General features: G+C 51.5%; 1 protein-coding gene across 4 annotated transcripts in view; it reads left to right on the plus strand.

The window, feature by feature from the left end:
- Positions 1 to 19,865, plus strand: part of NCOA1 (nuclear receptor coactivator 1) — a 151,167-nt gene that overhangs the window by 85,017 nt on the left and 46,285 nt on the right. For all 4 annotated transcript variants that reach the window (XM_084284549.1, XM_084284550.1, XM_084284552.1 and 1 more), the window contains exons 3-4: positions 9,772 to 9,874; positions 14,253 to 14,419. In XM_084284549.1, the coding sequence (XP_084140675.1) occupies positions 9,789 to 9,874; positions 14,253 to 14,419 (253 nt within the window). In that variant the 5' untranslated portion in view covers positions 9,772 to 9,788. The remainder of the gene's footprint in view (positions 1 to 9,771; positions 9,875 to 14,252; positions 14,420 to 19,865) is intronic.

A 19,865-nucleotide genomic window follows, 5' to 3' on the forward strand; every position in this document is an offset into this window, starting at 1 on the left:
GGTAAGGAAGGACAGAAACATCAAATGAGAGGTGTGTAGATGTGTGTAGATATATATATGTGAATAAATCCTGCATATTTTGGATAGAAGGGACCAAATCCTCACTAGAGCAGGACCACAACCAACATGACACGGAGTCCGAATCCCCCAATTTGCTCCTTAAAAAGAGTTTTTCCAGCTCCATCCTGCTCCTGGTGTCAAAGGTGCTGAGGCCAGGGCAAGCTCTGGGGACTTGCAGCTCGGCCACACCGCTGGCCAAGCACCTTATCTGCTCGATGAGGTTCCCGTAACGTGTCCCAGCTCAGGATTTGTCCCCACGCTGCTGCTTGCAAGCGATCCCCTAACCCAGGCAGGCTCACGGCGCTTCTTCCAAAGCCACATGTGCTTCCACCGCAGTTTAATTTGAGTTACATGAGAACCTGATGTATTTGTACGTTCTGCCAAATAATTTATTCTCCCCATAGAGAAAATTGTGTAATTGCAAAGTGTAATTCACAAACGTAATATGAAACTAAGTGTGTAATGTTCTGTGACTGCAGGGGAATTAGTGTTATTTTTTCCTTTCAGAAGCTGTATAAATTAACCCACTTTTCCTATCAGTTACTGGGAGAAAAGGTTACGCTTCTTGCAGTTGTGTTTTCTATCTTATCTCTGCTGTAAACATTGCCAAGTGATCCTCGCTGCCTCTCAGACACAAGCAGCTCCACGAGGAAGGCTGCTGAAGGATGCCAACCAAATTGTGTCTCCATCTCCATTCAGGCAAGTCAGGGGCTTTTCATCGGTTTGTGTTTGCGGCAGATTTCCATTATTAGGGCAAAGAGGTTTAAAAAAACTTCAGTTTTGTGTATTGAAGGAGCAGGGCTCCTTTCCCATCGTGATGGGGGCAGAGCTGCGTGTTTTGCTCAGCATCCTTTAGCGAGAGGTGGCCGAAGCAGAGCCCCGAGCCCTGTGGTGCCGGCAGCAGGGTGACGATGCTCTGCTCCCCCCTAACTCCTCTCGGGTCAAAGCCCTGAAGGATTTGCAGCGTCGGGCTCTGGACTCAGTCCTGCCTGGATTTGCTGTTGGTTCTTACATTCTGGCTCAGCGCTGAATCCCTAGAATATTTTCTGGGGGGCAGCTGCTTGTTTTTATCATCCTGGGATCCAGGAGGGTTTTGTCATCCCGGGCTGATCACGGGGAACTTCGTGGCCCTAAAAGGGAGCTTGGAGGAAGGGGGCAAAAAAATACAACTTGGTGGAGCGATGCATTATTAATTTATACACACCTCACCTTGACTCACCTCCTCAGAGGGTTTCTCCCATTACCATTATTGCTGTCTGACTGTTCATCCACCTACCTAACCTTGCTAGCAGGCTCGCTGCCTCCCAAACCTGTCACCACGCATGACACAGCCTTGGGGGGACCATAAGGGTAGAGCAGATGTGACTGCTGCCCCCTGCTCCCCCTCTCCTGTCCCCTCCGGTGTTTGGGGCAGCTCTGAGAGCACGCAGTTACGAAGAGGACAGCCTGGGGATCTTCCCCAGGCTCCCAAATACAAAACGGTGCAGAAACTGCTGGAAAAAATGAGGCTGCTGCACGAAAAGCATCTGCTGGTGCTGTCAGCGCTCGTCCCAAGATGAAAAAAATAGTTACATCTGAGTTGGACGGCGCTGAAGTCCAGATTTTAGGGAGAGGCGTAAACCTCACAGCATCCTGCATGACCGCGGTCCCCTTTGCCTCTCCTTTTCGCTCTAAATCAGCAAAGGAGGGTCTCTGGTGTGATGTTTAGCCCCAATTTTGCTTTGGGGTGGCGTGGAGGCCGTGGATGTGGCGTGGTGTGGAGGCTTGAATGCCAACAAAAACGTGCATAAACAAAGTTTTGTGGGTTTTCTTCCGTGACTCGGGCAAATTCGAAGCGGAGTTTCCACTTCTTGGCTTCAACTGGAAGGCAGAGGGCAGGCACACTCACATGGACACGCTTTGGGGTCGGGGACAAGCAGCCCCGCAGCCCCGCTGGCACGGTTCTCCCCTCCCAGGGCTGCTGCACAGCTGCTAACAGCAACCAAATGTGCAGAGGCCTCTTCTCCGGGTTTTGCAAAGGGAGAAATGCCGAGATGCAAAGGCTGGAGGAGGACGTGCTGCCGCTCGTGAGCAGCCCTCTAATAAGCCAGTTGGTGTGTTGTGGGAAAACAGCTGGTGTAGGGAGAAATTTGAATTTCTATTGGGTTTTTAATGAGGGTGAAAAACAAAGCGCCTTTAAGACTTGGAGATCTTTAGGTGTTCTTTTAATGTACCTGCTCTGAGTGGTTTGCAAGGGAAGCGTGCCGTCGTCCTTCCAAAAGGGCTTTTTACCTGGGTGTCTCGTGGAAGGGGGGGATAACTCAGCTGGGCCAAAATTATGAGCCATAAAGATCTCAATTGCAAATAGTTTCAGGGTACCTGGGCATCTCTCTGAAATAGTGCCCTCCTTCCCTGGTTTAGCAGGAAGCACTTGGGCCGACACATCGAGTCGCTAAAAATTAACCAGGAGCATCTCGCTGCCCCAAAAACTAACGTGGAGAGATGAGGTGGAAGGCAGCACCTCGTGAAGGTGTTGCAGGAGCTGGTGGGCTCCTGCCCGGGGGCAGCAGCGATGAGGAGAGCGGCATGGGGCAGCGAGTCCTTCTGTGGTTTCCTGTTGGTTTTGGAATGGAGAGGAAGGAAAAGTGGAGTTTTGCATCTTATCCCCGTGACTGGCTTCGTTTTGGTGCCTGGTCATCGCGGTGAGTGATCCGAGAGCAGCTTGAAAGGTAAATCCTAGAAAGTCAGGGCGAGTGGCAGAAGCTCCTGGGTCATCATTTTCTCGTCTCTGGGACCTGCAAGTCCCCCAGGACATAGCACTGCTCCCTGGCCCTGAAAGGGCAGCGGGCTTCTCACCCAGCTCGTTTTCAGCTTTTGGGGTGCTTGTTTGTTTCTGAATCACTTTTCTCCAGCTGCCTGCCCTATATTTGCAGTGGTGTTGCCCTGCCAGGGGACTCGAGGCGGCGCAGAGATGCTGGGGCAGAAGTGGGATGCGGCGGTGTTAGGAACCCACGTGCTGTGACAGCCCCTGCCCCGCGAGTGCGTGATCTAATTAAGACAGACGACAGATGGCTACGACAAACAGATGTGGGTGAGCACCAGGTAACAAGGAGATGATTGCAATTAGTGTAATAAGCGGCACATCAGTTATCTTGTGTCTGTTGTGTTTTAGCTGAGGCGGCTTTGAAAGAGAGCTTGGGAAAATAACAGAGTGGCATTGTGGATTTCCAGAGGGCTCCTCAGGCATCAAATATTGATTTCCCACAGCTGGATTATTCATTTTTGTAGTGCTGAGGCAGGGCCCTTTCCCACATTTTCCCATTCATTTGTAAAGCAAATTGGCTGCTGGAATTATCCCTAGGCTAAGGGGGAATGACTGCTGTGGGTCTGCGAGTTGCAAGTACAATATAGATGATTGGTGTATTAAAATTCACCATTTCTCTAAGCCCTGCGGACCGTTGTCTCTGTAAGGACGATGCTTAGTCCTCAAGGACTTTGATTTATATACATCTTTCCCTTTTTTTGTGCTTTCTGGGTGTCAGACGTGTAGCGAGCGAGCACTTGTTGAACTGGAGTTGGAGCTGAGGTTCGGCTGGCCTGTGCCTTCCTCCTTGAGGAATCCACTTTGATGTTTATATTTCTGGTTGTTTCCATAGACAGAATTACCTTCCGCCACATATGTTCGATGTTATCGATTGTACGGCCCGCGCTACGCTTCCAAAGCAAAACGTTTCTTGTGGGTAAAAGAACTAAGCGATGGAGGAGCCTGAATTCGGAGGGCAAAGCTCGTTTGCTCCGTCGGGTGGTCACGGGGGAGTTTCTAGTGCTCGGAATTAAAATTAGGGGAAGAACCACGAAGGGAAGGTGGGGTTGGTCTCACATTAGTATGTCCTTCACCCCCTCCTGCTCTGTGGAGGACACGGATCCACCCGCTGTCGGTGAAGGACTTCTCTCGCTGCCTCAGCGAGGCTCCAGCCGCTGGGCTCCAATCTTGTTCCCTGACAGGAATTTTCCACATAGTCCTCTTACAGCTAATGTGGTTAACGTAACCACCATCTTCAGTACTGCCTGTGTGGCTCCTGGGTGTTCAAAGCTCCCCCACGGCCGTCAGTACCCGCAGGGAGGTGCGGAGAGGCCGGAGCTGGGCTCGCCTCAGCGCTGCCCAGGGCCAGGCCCAGAGGCTCCCCCTGCCCCTCAGGCAGCACTGCTGGGCCCAGGGGTGCCGAAATCCATTTTTCTTAAGGCAAACAACTCTGGAAAACCTTTCTGGAAGGGTTTTGGCAGCGTGAGCCTGTCCTCTGTGTCCCCCTGCCCACGGGACAAGGCAGCAGGTGGGCGCGGATGCGCTCGCACGCTTGCTGGGGAATTGAGACCGTGGGCTTTCGCTCCAGCGCATCCCCGAGCTGACAGCTTTTATTAGCCCGCTGCCTCGGCAGAGCCGGCGATAATTAAGATTTCTGCATGTCCCACTTAGCTCGTAGGAAGGGAAGCAAACACCAGCCCTGCAGGCACTGGGGGCACGGGGTGCAGCCAGCAACAGGGACACAGCGTCTGTATGTGGGGACATCGGAGCAAGCTGCTCTGCCCCCACACCAAAAGGTGCCCAGCACTCTGTCTCTTTGGAAACCAGTGAAAATAAATCTTCATCCTTCATCTCCTTCCTCTTGTGGCCCTAATGATCACAGGGACACGGGGCTACCGCAGCTTTCCTTGAGCCCTCCTGGTGACCTTGAGCTCCTCTCGGTTAGCTGTATCTTGAGGTACTTTGAATTCTGCTTGAATTTGGTCTTAGGTGATGATTTTCATCTCTCCTTGCCTGGATCCCCGCATGGAAACAGGTGCCACTGCGTCCCCTCCATGGTCCCACACAGGAGAGCCAAGCTGGCATCCCTGGAGGCTCTGAGCACTGCACCAACATCATTGCTGTAATAATAATAATTATTGCAGTAATGATACAAGGCTGATCACTCGATGCCAAGAGGGGATGTTCAGGCAAGGATGGGTAATGGGAATGAAGAGAAATCCTGATATTTGCATTCCCTGGGCTGCGTGATGTGCTCTGGGGTGGCAGAGCACCATAAAGATGGACTCACAACCAACAGAAGCAGACGGGGTTCCTAGAGGAAGAAAACAACTTGGAGATCTTTTGCTGACGGGTTTTATTTCCACCTTTCTTTTCTGCACTGCTTTGCTCATTTTCTGCCAGAAACCCAGGGTCTTTCTTATTCAAACTGTTCTTTCCAGGTAGGGTTTGATGTCCCAGAGCCAAAGGGTCCATCTGTCGGCATCTCGGTGGGGCTCGGGCAGGAGACAGAGGCTGGGGGAGAGACAGGAGGAGACAGGCGGGGAAATTGGGGTAAGGTACCAAGAAAAGAGGATTTCGATTGAAGGCAGACGTGTCTGCTGGCCAGTGCTGGCGTGGTGGCATATGGATCCAGGGATTTTCCCCCCCCCCACAAGGAGCGTTGCACAAAACAGATGTGACATTTGTTTTTGACAACTTCAGCAGCCGAAAGAGCGGGGCTGGAAATCTCTCCTTTTTTGTTTTTTTATTATTTTTGTTGTTGTTGTTGTTGGGGATGAGGTCAGGAAAAGAAGTTTGAAAGAAAAAAAACCCAAAGTAACAACACATGCAGCGGGTTAGCGAGTGACTCACTCGGTCTCACCCCTCGCTTCCCCGCTGGCCACATTACGGCTTCGTTGTTTCACCCTTAATCTGCAGAAGTTTTTTTTTTGGTGCATTTTTTTTTTCTTTTAAATTAAATCTTGTTCTGACCCCAGTGCTCGGATTAGCAGCTGGTGATGAACTTGTGAGGGCAACGATATAGATGTATCCTTATGACATTCCGAGTATGCTCTTAATTACCTCTAATTGAGGCTGTGTACGCACAGATGGGTTGTATTTTGCTGATAAATGGGTGTAATGTGAGGGATTTTTCCAACGCTGGAGTTCTCTGTAGAGCAGCCCTACTGATTGTGCCTCTCTCCCGTAGATGTCAGCAGTATTTTCTAAGCCGTTTTTTGGGTCAAACTCATCCAAAATATGGAAAATACATTTTAGAAAAATGAAGTTCTGTGAGAATTAAGTATTCAGTGGTCAGCTCTTGTCTTTTTTTTGCTTTCAGTGGTCATGGACAAATCAAAATCACAGTTGGTGTTAGTATGACAGCACAAGCACTAAGCCTCAGCAATTCACACGCTGCTTTTCTTTTTTTGGTTATTTTTTGTTAATATGGAAATTGCGTTCTTGTCAAGATCCCTAAGGTCGTGTTGAAATATTGATGTGGGCTGGGGCTGGAGCCTCTGTGTCCCGGGTGAGCAAGGCTTTTGTCCCTGCGAGGATGTTCATTAGCATCCAAAAAGCAGCAGCTCCTTCAGGTGGATGTTTGGGATCGATGAAGGAGGGGAGAGTGCAGGGTTAGAAATCAGAGGTGGATTCATCCGCATGGCTGTGGGAGGTGACGTCAGCTCTCGTGCTTCTTATCCATTCCCCTCTTCAGCTTTTTTTTTTCTTCCAATTAGTCTCTTTGAGACAAATTGTCCCCTGTGAGCAGATGCAGTGGTGCAGCGGGGTGCTGACGGCAAGACAAACCAGTGCCTGGTGCTGTATCTGTCTCCACGGGGTAAGAACCATCTCTGAGAAGTTCATGCTGCAGACCTTGCCTGCTGCTTGAGTTTAGCCCTGGTCTAGCTGGCAGCAGGGAGCTGCAATTTGTGTCAGAGGAGCTTTCTTTGCTGCTACATGCAGGGTAAGTTGCAGTGTTGCTCCTTTACACTGCTGCTGCAAGATCTCTGACTTGCACATCCTAGGACCATGCGTGAAGCTGCAAATTGCAGCGACTTTTTGAGAATGTCCATGCTTACAGCAAGCACACACTGAATGTCTTGGGTTTGCAACACGAAGCAGATTTGTGTCTGAGCGGTGGGCTGGGGACAGCTGCGATGTCTCTGGGCTGTGACTCCTTTTTGGAGAGCCAAAAACCGTGCGTCAACGCGGCGCTGGTTGCGGGTTCATGAGTAGCCCCTGAGCATCCCCTGGGTGAAACAGCAGCGTTTGGTGCAGCCCCTCATTGCAGCTCTGGTGGCAAACCTTAGCGACAGCAAAGGAGCAGTTGTTTTACCAGGTTTGCATCAGGGACAACTCGTACAAAGCCTGGAAACCGCTGCCCCTGCTCCCCCCCCAGCCGAACTAATTAGCTTGTTTTCGTTACCGTCATGCTGCACTTCATCTGTTTCTGTTTGCTTTCCTAACCGAGCAGAATATTAACATTTTTACAAGAAGTTGGTGTTTAGAAATCAGGTTTCCTGCGAAAATGCCCCAGCGTGGTCTCACCAGGAGTGCAACCCTTGCCCTTGTCCACCAGTGCTCGTGGGGCTCAGCGGGCTATTTTTAGACCAGATTACATTTTTGGCCTGTCCGTCCTGGCAAGTTTTGCTGTAAAATAAACTACTTTTACAATAAAAAGAAACACTGAATGTATTACATCAAGGGCTTAACGCAAGCCAAGGATTTCAGCTAAGGCTGCAATTTTGTCCTTAATTCACCTCTCTGGGGCATCTGGCGGCTCTTGCCAAGGTCACGCATCCCAGTGGGACGGTTGCCCCTACCTGCCACGTCCCTGGTCCTAAAGAACTTTTTTTTTTGTTTTGATTTGGCTGCTGATAACGCGGGATCAGGGCTTGGAGGAGCAACACGAGTTATCAGGATTCGGTGTGTTGGTGGGGGCAAGTTAAACTTTTAATGTCAATATTGATGGGTTTTTTGACCTGTGCACGAGGCAGATGTTGACTGCAAGCCAAGGAAGCCACCAGGCTGCCATTTGCTCTGTCTGCTGTGGAAGGAAGGGGTTTGAAAATGCTGAAAACTTGTCTGAAAACTCAGAAACCCCTTCTCACCCCGAGCAGGTGATGCATCACTTCTAGTTTTCCGATCACCAATATTTTAAAGAGTTTACCTTTTCCCCCCTCCTGTCTATTTGCTTTGGCATCGCTCCTCGTTTCAAACACGCCGAATAGCGGGGAATGAACTCGTCCCCGTGGTCACGGCCGGCTTGCTGGCATCTTCTCAGGGTTCCTGGCTGTGGACGAGCTGTGGAGCTCACCCTGCTCCACACAGGAGGCGGCATCGAGCAGCGGCTCTGGTATCGCTGAAATGACTCCAGGAGCTGCTCTCACCTTGGTAATGGTGATGCAGGCGTTAGCAGAAATGGTTGCGTGCTGCAGAAAGGGTTTGCTTTCCTTTATTGCTGCTCTGGAAGCAGAAATACTCTCTTTATTTCGGAGGAGATGGTTTAAAAGCTGAGCGCAGAGATGGGTCATCGGGTCGGTCCAGAGCGTCCCTGTCAGAGGAGGCATCGAGCCATGCTTTTGGGCCCGCTGAATAAAATGCTTTGGTAATTTGGGCTGGGGAGGCTGTGAAAGAGTCTTGTAGGGTTTGTTTTACAGCACTTTGTCAACGCTTTAGTGCTCGTTAAAATTCCAGCTTTTGGAAAGCAATGTAAGAAATGAGGGGAACTAAGTTTAATAACTTGGTCCCTTTGCTCCCTACCCACACAACGAAATTCTTGTGTGGGGTCCCATTACTTTATTCCTCAGGCATTGTATCTTCTCACAATGCTAAACACTTGTAAAAATTAGAAAATAAATGAAGTATTTGAAGGGTGGCAATATCCAGCATTGAATTATTGCTGTGACTGGAAAAAAAATCGCTGAACAGCTTCGGGAAAGCAAGAGAGGCACCGTGCATGGCTGATTGATTTCTGGAGCAGTGGTGTCCCTCGGTTTGGTGTCCTGGAGGGGTTTCAGACCTGTAGGAGACAGGTTTGGTCCCATGTGGGCATCCCAAGCAGGGTGACTGGGTTGGGTTGGGTTCTTGGGTCTTTGGCCAAACCCCTTCAGTGCAGCTCAGAGGTGAAGGATCCTGAGAAAAGACTAAACTGGCCTCCTTGCCCTTAGTGACCTTACACAATGTTTCATTCCTTGCCCAGCTTTCCTACAGGCCCCTTTTAGGTTCATTATCCGACATCTCTTGAAGCTGTGCCCTGGAAATATCGGTAGGCCGGCCAGGCGCTGAGGAGAGCAGGCCGGGAAGTGCCTCATGGAGGGAGAGGCCAAAGGAGGCTTTCAGCCCCTCCAGGGGGTGGGAAGATGCCGTGTCCTGCTGTAGATGGGTCATTTGGCAGCTCTAATTAAAGCCCAGGCCCTGTGCTGGGGGAAAAGGAGGTGTGGGGGGAGCAGGGATGTGGATACAAGGCCGGTGGCGAGGCCTCGGGAAGCCCTGAGGCAGAGGGACCAGGAGGAGATGGCGCCGGGGCTGAGGATGTGTTAAAAGCTAAAAGGCAACGCTTGCAGGAAAAGGAAATAAAACCAAAAGGGATGAAATGTGTGCATGTAAACAAAGCCCTCGTAAGGGCCAGGAAGCCCAAATCTGCAGGGATGCAGGGAAGAGCTCAGGCTGTGGTGCGGCGGTGCTGGTGCTGGTGGTGAGGGCTGGCTTGGCCAAATGGTGACCGCGGGACACCAAAAGGAGGGTAACGTGACCAGTTGTCTTCTCTTCACACCTTTTCCCTCACAAACTGCCGAAACGAGGCATAAATTCAATCGGGACAACTTGCGTTGGGTTGATTACTTTTTCAGGGGTGGCTCGGTTGATGTTTTCTGGTGTTGTCACATCGGGACCAATCCTGAAACTGCAGATCCCTCGTCCTGACCCCATCTTTTCTTCATTTCCAGGTGCAAATTAGGTCAACATGAGCGGCCTTGGGGACAGCTCAACGGACCCTGCCAACCCCGACTCGCGGAAGAGGAAAGGCTCGCCCTGCGACACGGCCCAGAGGTACGTGTGCTGCTCCGGATCCATCCCCTGCCCCGGCTACTTTGTCATTCTGACGGCGTCGTTTGGTCCCGTCTGCTCGAGCAGATGGAGCCGGGTTTCAGCCACTCGTAAACGTTCACACTTCCCACCAGAACTTCGCTTTGCTTTTATCAGTGGCTGCGGTGGAAGATGGAGCATGATGGAAATGCAGCTCCCCATCTGCTCCGCTTGTTGTTAGGTGGCAAATGATGATTAGAGGCTTGTTATCAAAGTTAATGTATTGATTTTATAAATCGAGAGCACTCGATCGAGTGGAGGAGCATCAAGAAAGCTTGCTCAGGGTAAATTTCGGGCAGATACTTCTGTAAAGGGCAGTAGTGAGGGCTGTGGATCAGCCCAAGCCTTCCGCCTCTTCATGCCAGCTTCCCAAGAAATACCTATTGTGTAATATTCAGAAACTTCGGTGGCAACCCTTGTGCTCCTTGGTGCAATTAGGAAACAGCTTCCTTCTGAAATACTTTCATTTGTCTGCTGATGCAGACTGCTTCAAAACTCAGCTCCCTGTGGAAACGCACCCTTTGCTAATGACTGAGCCTTCCCGTCCCAGCCTCGTTGCCAGCTGAGTTAACATTAACAAGTCCTAGATCCACACGAGTGAGAGCCAGGCTTTTGCTGGCTCTGTGAATCCTGTGCATCTTTTTTTCCATTGCAATATCATCTATTAGTGAGGATGAATTTACAGTGCTGCTGCTGCTGACTGTGCCTCTACAGCCTGTTTGCTCATCGTCACAGAATATTGATGTACTGAGCAAACTCTGGGCGTGTTTTCTGTCAGTTATAGCTCTACATGGCATGGTAGGCAATAAGTGCAAAGGCTACAGGGTTCCGGTAGAATAAGGGAGAGAAATATTAAGTGCTTGTCTGAGGATTTCAGTTTATTGCAGTTTTTCATCGTCACATCTCTCCTCCGTAGGGTTTGCACACCTCACAAAGCCTCTGTAGCTCATGGCTTAGCTGTGCCATTAAAACAAGAAGTAATTGCAGAACACATTTTGATAGCCCTTGAGGTATCTGCCTTATTCCTAACAAATGCTGTAGCGATCACGTGAGCTATTTCCCATTTCTGGCTGAGTCACTGGAGTCGGTGCCTGTTTGAGTCAGAGCTCTGCAGCCCTTGCTGCTGGATCCAGGCTGCTCTCAGGGCTGGTCCCCACCCCAGGATGAAGCCCCCGTGCCTCGAGTCCCCACAGCTCTGCCATGGGGAGCCAGGTGGGCTCACACCCCCCTCCTGGAGGATCTGCTCTAGATACACGGGCACACACACCTGGCCTTGCTTTGTCTGGTCTGCCTTTGGGAAACGAGGCTCTTCTGTTTGCTTTTCACACCACTAAGCACCCCGAGAAGAGACATCAGAAAGTTTTCCAGATGTGCAGGTGAGGAACAAACTGATCGTAGAGAAGCAGAGACTTTGGGGTGAATCCTTTGGGATGAAGGATTCTCCTTCCTCGTCCAAGCACAAATCTTTACATGCATGAAGCACCCAAAAGTCTTCATAGAAGCTCGAAGCCACCAAGCAGCAAGCAGTAGAGCTGAAGCACGTGAGCAAGACCAAGAAGTCCTCTCCTGTGCTGTCTTTTGCTTTCTTTAGGAAAGGAAATCTCCCAGCTCGCAGTGGCACAGGGCAGGGACCTCGTCCTCCCGAAGTCCCGCAGACTGCCCACAGTCCCTTCATAACGTGGTCTGGAGCAAAGCGAACTTCAAACCTCCTTTGTTAAAACCAGGAAGGTTTAACTGTTGCTTTTGATGATAATTCGGAGTCATAAAGAACAGCCCACTGCTGTAATATTCTCATGATGCCTTTATGTAAGGAAAATTGGCCAATTCTCCCTCCTACAATTCGAAAGTTGCCACAGCAACAGCGACATTAAGGGTTTTCATGAAATGAGCTCACCCACAACAGAGGGATTTTTTTTTTTATTATTATTATTTTTTTCCCCCTGCTATTTCTTTTCGGTTCGCGGGGCGAGCTAGGAATTAATTTGACCTTAACTAAAATACTCATCCGGCTCCTGCGAGGAGCATTTGCCTGCCCGTGGCTGGGTAGATCCTGAGTGCTCGGTGGTGTGACTCTGGCTCGGTGTGCCACTTCGCTCGGGCTTTGCAGTGGGTTCGCTCACTTCTCCTTCACTTCTGCCTCTCTGCTTAGGGATTCTTCTCCTGTTGGCACCTTGCCTCGCTTCTCTTTTTGGTAATATCCAAGAAAAAAAAAAAAAAAAAAAGCAAAAGCGCTGCTGGCCTCTTTACAGCACGTTCGTGGTGGCAACGGGAGCAGCGCGTTCGGTAGGAGCGAGGAGGGGGCAAGGTGACACTTTTCGGGTAGACCCATCCCTTCCACATCCATCCCAGTCCCTGCCAAGGGCGTTAGGTCCCTCGAGGACGTGTGACGGGGTAGGGCTTGGTGCTTTCCACGTTGTAAATGGGTCGCTTTGCAAAGCTTGCCTTGCTCTGCAGTGCTGCCTGCGCTGACGCCCACGTCCAAGAGGCTGAGGTCGCGGCGGGGACCCACTGCTGGTGCACCGCTTGGGAATGCAGCCTGCCCCGTGGCCCTGGAGCTGCCCAGGCTCCCTGAAAACCCTTGAAAGGCACAGAATTGAGAAGCAAAAGCTCCTGAGGTCACTGCAGGGGAGCTTCCAGGTGTCCCCTCCCATGGGAAGTCTTCACCGTGGGCTCCACAAGGCCGGTGACCCGAGCAGAAAGACAGCTCGTGTCCTCCTCACCCTGCAGCTGGCTTTGCCTTGTGGATAATAATTATTTTCTTTTGTGGTTCTGCTGCTCTGCTGAGTGCCTTGAGTGCAAACCATTTCTCTTGCCCCCCTCGGCAGTTGTGCCAAGGGGAGGAAGAGGCCAAGGTGGTGTAGGATGGAGGCTCACCGTGGCCTGCAGTCTTCAGATATTTTCACCTGAGAACAACTTCAAGCAACAGCAAAATACCCGGGGGGCAGAGCCTGCCTGTTAGGCCTGGATATTGAGCTAATTAAATGGTTGGAATTAAGGAAGAATAAGGAAACTACCACGTAGGCTACGCAAGGAGCTCCTGGGAGGGGAGGGCTGGTGTTGTTCTCTCCGATTTTGGACAGCTGGGATTACCCAGAGTCACCAGGGGATTTTCAAGGTCCCTGATGCCTTGCGCTCGCTACGCACCCCTGTTGGCAGGTAAACCAAAGCAAACCTCTTTGCAAAGCCTCCAGCTGCTAGCAGAGCTCGTTTCAACCCATAGCACACATCAGAGCCCATCCGTGATGGGATCCAAATTCCCTCAGGAACCAGGCTTTTGGTTCGGCTGGGGTAAATAGCGTTTTCTGGCAATGCTCCACGCCCCCCTCGTGGGGCAGAGGGGCTTTGGAGGACCTGCCTTGTCTTCTGGAAACTCTGCTCTGCCTTACGTGCAAAATCTTGGCCTCTTTGAGGCCAGAACCATCCCATCGTGCCACATGGTGCGTCGTGTCGGCGTAACTTTCAGGCAGTAATTTCTAAGATAGCATCTTCCAGATAGCGTGCCCTGCGGAGCTTACAAGAAAGATTAGGTGGCTTATTGGAAAAAAAAAACAAATAAATCAGATAAAAGGCATTGGTAGGTGGCATGGAGCTGGGGTTGGCATTTGGAGCTGTCCTCGTTTCATCCCACAGTTGATACGGAGGAAGGTGCACTAGGGGAAATAGCTCAGTTTGTCTTCCAAATCTGCACAGTTTGTTTTGGTGACCATGCTGCTTTTAAACTCCGTGGCAAAGGAATATGTTAGAGTGTCCGGGGTGGCTTTAATGCTGGCCACGTTCTAGCACATGAATAATTTGTCTTCAATCCTCAGAATATAGAAATAGTGATGGGAGAGTGCTGGGGCTTCTGCACTGGCTTTGGGCTAAAAAAAAATAAAAAGTGGTTTTCAGTGGGCAAAAAAGTTATCTCATGAATATTTTTCATCTCGCCCTTGTCCCTGTGACACGGTCGCTGTGATTTTCACTTTGGTGATCTCCGGTGGATGTTGTTCGCCTCTAGGTGTGAATTTAGGATTCAACTTGGTGACAGCTGGAGGAAAAACGAGAGGCATTGTAGGCTTAAAACTAACTTGGAGAGAAAGGCAGAGGCCTGGATGTTACAGGTCTGCTGGGCTGGTACACACGTGTCTTCCTTGGCGTTAGTTTTGAATATTTTTCTACATATGAAACCAGACAAAGGCCTGAACGAACTCCCCAGTGTTTTGGAGCTGTTTGGATTATAGCAAGGCCGTGACCGTGGCCAGCACTTGTATTTGTAGGTCCTTGCCTAGCATAGGTGTGGCTGGGCTGAGCAGCGGAGGGAAATCATTACCATGGCGTTTAATTTGTTTATTTTCTGTCACAGCAATGAGAAGCGGCGTCGGGAACAGGAGAACAAATATTTAGAGGAGCTGGCGGAGCTGCTGTCTGCAAACATCGGGGACATCGACACCCTGAGTGTCAAGCCAGACAAATGCAAGATCCTGAAGAAGACGGTTGACCAGATCCAGCAGATGAAGAGGTTGGAGCAAGGTAAGGCAGCAGCCTCCTGCCCTGGCTTGTCTGAAAGCTGGGGAGCCTTCACCCGGTGCGTTGTGGACCCTAAATTGAGCAAATAATCAGGACTTCCATTTTCAGTTTTCTTTTTCCTGCTTTTGTGAATGGGTTAAGATGAAAAGTGCTTTTTAGGGCCGCTGCTGAGCTCGTTGGAGGAGCCACCTTGGTGTCTGAAGGTGCTACTGACTGCAAAGTGGTGCCTGGCTCATGGTTTGTGGTTTGTCCTGGGCTTATTCCGTAGATATCAATGAACAGAAGCACTTCTTAAGCTTTCAGGACTGGTCCTATTCAGTACTTATCAGCAATGCTGCCATTAGGGTGGGCAGAAAACCCGTTTTCTAGCTGGGGTAAGGTTTTTGACAGCTGGGTCTGCCACGTACTGTGTAAGATTTCGTGGAGAACCATTTCCCCTTGTCAGATGTGTTTTCCTGCCAACAAAACAGATCAGAGGGGCACGAAGCCACCTAGCGCTGGTGAACGCGGGCACCGCGAACGGCAAACAGAGAGGAGATGCTTGAGAGGCCGTAAAAAGGTTAAAATTCACCCTGAGAGTCAACCTGCAGATTGAAATACGCAGGTCCAAAGGGCTCAAGCGACGCCCAGGAAAAGAGGCGAGGTGCGTTAAGGTGTGTGCGTGTCAGGGAGCAGGATTCAGCCTCGCAGCCTCAGCATCCCTCCCCGAGCCCATCCCCAGCCCTGCGGGGGTGGGCGTGTGGAGCCGATGTCCTTTTAGCACAAGGTGAACACCACTCAGCTCATCTCAACGCTCGGAGAGCATCATCAGTCAACCAGGACCTGTGCCAAAGCTCCTGCTGCACGCCCCGAGCGTGATACCAGATGCTAAAGTTTTCCTAAACCCTGCAGCCGGGACCTGGGGGTGCCCGTTGAGGCCCTCACACACAATTTACGTGGTGGTGTAAGGTCCTCCTGCTTCTCTCTTAATTCAGGCACCGAGCTGCACTCCTACGAGGAGGAAGAGACGCTTTGTGAAGCGTTGGGCTCACATTCCTCCTAAAAACGTGGATTTCATTCACGTTGGGGCTGAGCTCCGAGAAGAATTTGGTAGTGGGTGAGCACGCCGAGCTCCTTGCTCGCTGCCACTTCACCGTTCATTAGTTTTCCTTGACGTTGCGCAGCGGGGCTGAACATTAACCAGGACAAGCACGACTTAAAAACCTCGTTCCTTGAGCTTTGCTCCGTATTGCGGCCTTATCTAGCGCTGCGCCAAATCACCCAAGAAGAGAAACTTCACCCGGATTTGTTCTTTGCCATTTATTGCAGGAGTGGTTTTTTTCGTCAGGAGGTAGGAGAAATCTGGCTAAATGTCAGGGTATTTGTCCCGTGCTCAAAGGCAATTTCGTGTCCTCGTAGCTGTGCTGGCTGTTGGACGTCGTGTTTCCTGCCCGTGCCCTTCCTCTTCCCTCTCTCTGTTTCCCAGCACACAACTAATCAATATTTGCCAGCTATCCAGGTTGATTTTTTCTTCCTAAAGTGTTGTAAAAGTGTCTTGCAGCGCTGTTCCTTGCCGTGCTGTGTTGGGAAACCCACCTGTGGGCGTTATTTCACACCCAGGAAAGGAGCCTGAGGGTTTGGGGTCACGATGATGTGACACGGAGCTCTGCAGCCATCCCAGCACGCGACGAGAAGCAGCCAAAAAGCAGCAAAAACCCACCGGCACCGGGGAGAATGGCACCCAACCTTGTAGCAGAGCAGCAGAGGGGCTTTAAACGAAAAAAAAAACAGGCAATATTATTATTAATAATTATTAATTTCATTTGGAAAAGAAGTTTGTGAGACGTGGAGCCGGCTGGGTGTGAGCAGGGAGGTGGCAGCACCGGGGGAGCGGGGACGAGGCCGGGGCCGGCCAGCAGCAGCTCGCACGCGTGCGCCGAGCCCGTGCTCCCATCCCCCTGCCTGCCGGGCTGCTATTTAAAGTATGAAGCAAATGCTTTTAGAAAAAAGATTCCTAGGTTTGGCCCCCTTCCAATGTTAGTAATGTACAGTTGGCAGAACAAGCAGTTTGCGGCTGTGGCAGCAACCTGAAATCCTTCTGCCAAGACGGCAATAAACGCCGTGGAGGAAGGGGCCAGGCAGTTAATTTTTCAGCGTTCATCTGTCCTGCAAAAGTTTCTCGGGGTTGAGGTTTTTTTTTTGGGGGATCCTGAAGGGTGGCAGAGCCTTGGTGGGGCACAGCACCGGGTCACCGCTTCGCGTCCAGATTTGCAGGGTGCCGAGCACGTGGGTGCCAAGGTTATTTTCCTCCAGAGCAAGGTGCTGCTTCAAACCCTGCCGGGCAGAGACCAAATCCCTCAGTTGCCACTTTTCTTAACGAAGAAAACCCCTTTTAAAAATTATGGGCACAAATAGGGCATCTTGGTGGCTGCAGAAATGGGTAGGGATAATGGAAATGCCGCTCCGGTGCGCGGACTGCCACTTGTTTTGTTTCTTTCCTGTAAAATGGCAAAATTTGTGTTGTCTGCATACAAGCACTGTAGAGTTTGGGGTCCAGGCAGAGGTTTGGGTGTGAGCAGCCTCATGAAATGAGGTTCTGGTGGAGATGGGTGAGCAACGGGCTCTGTGGTGCTCCCGAGGAGGCTGCTGCCCTGCTTCCCGGAGCTCTTTTCCTCTCTCCAACCCCCATTTCCGTGGTGATTCCCACCTGCAAGCACTCGCTGAGTGCCCTCCTGTCCTCCCTTTACCCTGGTGCTGCACGCAGAGGCAGCTGATGCCGTGTTCCTGGCCTGGCACCATGCCTGAAGGTTTTCCTTCCCAAATTTCCTCCGCTGGCCCCATACCAGCCAGGGGTCCCCAGCCCGAGCCCTGGGGACAGAGTGGGGCTGCCCCTGACCTGAGGAGGGGCAGAGCTTTGGCATCCAGCACCACTGCAATGGCAGGCTGTGCAGCACGGCAGCTCTGAGAAGGTTTCTCCTTATTCCCCAGAAGAATTTTGGCTGAAATGCCCGGTTTGGGCAGCACCCAACCTTTGGGTTACGGACGGGGCGTCTGGCATGCGGAGGTGTGATGGAGACGGGGGACGCGAGCCCCACACACCATCAGAGGGGAGATGTCTCCTCCCTGTAGCCCCACCGACCTTGGAGTTGTCCTTCTTACCACGAAGCCACCACGTCTTTTCCCCCAAAGCCCTCCGCATCGCCAAGGTCCTTAATTTCCTTCCAGAGCGGGCGGCGTTAAGTGCAGCGCCGCAACAGGATAAATCAACCTGGCAGCGAGCTTTGCATTACGCCGCCTCCGCAACCCGACGAGCTGCCGAGGGCTGCCCTTGAAACACCTCGGCGTGGTCCCAGCTCGGCCCCCGCGGGCGTCCCAGGGCCTCCTTCCCTCGTCCTTCCTGCGCTCGGCAGCTCCCGCAGGGCTGCAGGATGTTCGCTGGCTGCCCGAAGCGCCGTGCCGCGCCGAGCCAGCGGCGACCTGGCCGAGGAGCAGCTCCCATCCCCGCCAGGACACCTGAGGGGGGCTGCGTATGACTCGCTGGTCCTGCGAGCTCCAAAAAAAGCCCAGCAGGTTTGTTCTGCTCTTGCCAGAAGGATGGATTTGTTCCTGGGATTCATACAACTCCGTCTGACGGAGGCACTCGGCGTTGCTGCGCGGCGTAGAGCTGCTCGTGGCAGCGAGGGAGCCGCAGGAGTGACCCCTGACCCGCCGAGATGCTAAATTTGTATCTGTCGGGGCACAAGGGGGGGAAAAAATCACATCTCTAATTGCTGCAGTTTCATTCCCTAACAACGTTAGAGAATATTGACCTGATTTCAGGACGTTTTGAAAGGGCAGAGGGTTAAGAACGAGCTTCCTTTTCCGCGCCTGGCTGCGTTAGCCTGCGAAGATGACCCTCAATTTGTAAGTCGAATTACTTTGGGCAAGGAGGGGCAGAAGGCTGTGTCTGGAGCCTTTGGTTTAATGATTTTCAGGGGTTCAGCGTTTTTCTCTCTCTTCTCAGCCTGCTCAACCCCACCAGGATTTGTTCTTCCATTTCTTTTAAGCGTCCCCTTCCAGGCCGTGGTGGAGGCGCGTCCTCCTGACAGCTTCCGAGTAGCTTTTCCCCAAAACGTGGCCATACCCAAAGACACTGGGAAGCACCAAACCCCAAAAGAAGACGATCCTTAATTTATGGACACCCCCCATTCGTAAGGCAACCGACTCGGGGAAGTCATTTTCCTTTTGGGTAAATACACTGGGTTAATTAAGCGAAGTATATGGAATAATTATTGACTTTGGCTGCTCCGTTGCATACGATCATTGGGCTGTCAGTGGCTTGCCTTTAATTAAGTTTCCCTGCTGTCTTGTCATATGCTGAGATTCTGAGTCTTTGGCCCTGGATTTATTTTATTATATCCACGTACAGCTTCTGGCACGGAGAGGTCCTGTGTCCTCAGGCAACATATAGAAGCCTCTGCGGTACGAATGCCGAGTTTCTTTCGGCGTTTGGAAATGCCACCATATGGCGAGCTCTGAAAAGAAAACAACAACAACAAAAAAAAGCTTCGTTTTTTGTATTTAGTGGTCAGAAAAGGACGGGCTGGTGGCCTGCAACGAGGCTTCTCCCCCAGCCCGTGATGGCTGCGGGGCGTTTTGTGGGGCGGAGAGGAGCAGACCCCGTCCTCGGGCGCTGAGTCCAGAGCCCCTTCTTGTCCCAGCGGCGCTGCTGGCAGCCGAGTGATGTGGTAGGGTATTAAAGCTCGTAAAATTGCTCCCATCAAACCACAAAGCAAGTCATTTTCTGCAGTGTGTGCAAGCAAGTCGCAGAGCCGGGGCCCTTGGTGAGCTTTACCCCAGAGCAGAGGAACCCGGCGCGGAGCACTTCAAGGCTTCCTGCTGGGTTTTCTGCCCAGGTCCGGGCTCCCCCCAACTTCTGTGGCCGTGGTGCTGGGGTTGTGCTCTACCTGGACTCAGTTTTGGTAGCTATGAGGAAATATCTAACCCAGGTCCGTGTTACTGAGTCTGCAAGAGGGGCTGGAGGTCCCCAGTGCAGGCGCAGAAGGTACCTTGGGGATCTTCCCCCTCCCTCCTGCCCCCTGGCAGTTCCCTGCTTGGTTTTGCCACGACAAGGAATTAAAAATCGTGATGCATTTATTCTCTTCAGGATCCTCCTACATTGTCTGCGTGCCCTTCTTTCACCGACTCCCATCTGAATTCATCTTTCTCCCCGTGATTGGAATGGGAGGCAGCACTTCCAGCGTCTGATTGAGCTGCTCAGGTCCTTGGAGCACCGGCACTGCTGCCTCGGAGCCAGCGAGAAAAAGAACCTCGTGCAGAACGTGCTCAGTGCCTTTTTTTAGTGCTTTTAACCCAGGAGTAGGACACATTCATCCTGGGGCAGGGACGTGTCTTAACTTCCTCCAGTTTTGCTCCCTGGTCTTTGTTCTTGCTAATTCCTGCTGGTGAGTTCCCGGTTTTCAGCAGTTTT

This window comes from Netta rufina (assembly GCF_964035555.1).
Source record: "Netta rufina genome assembly, chromosome: 3".
Classification (NCBI taxonomy): Eukaryota; Metazoa; Chordata; class Aves; order Anseriformes; family Anatidae; genus Netta; species Netta rufina.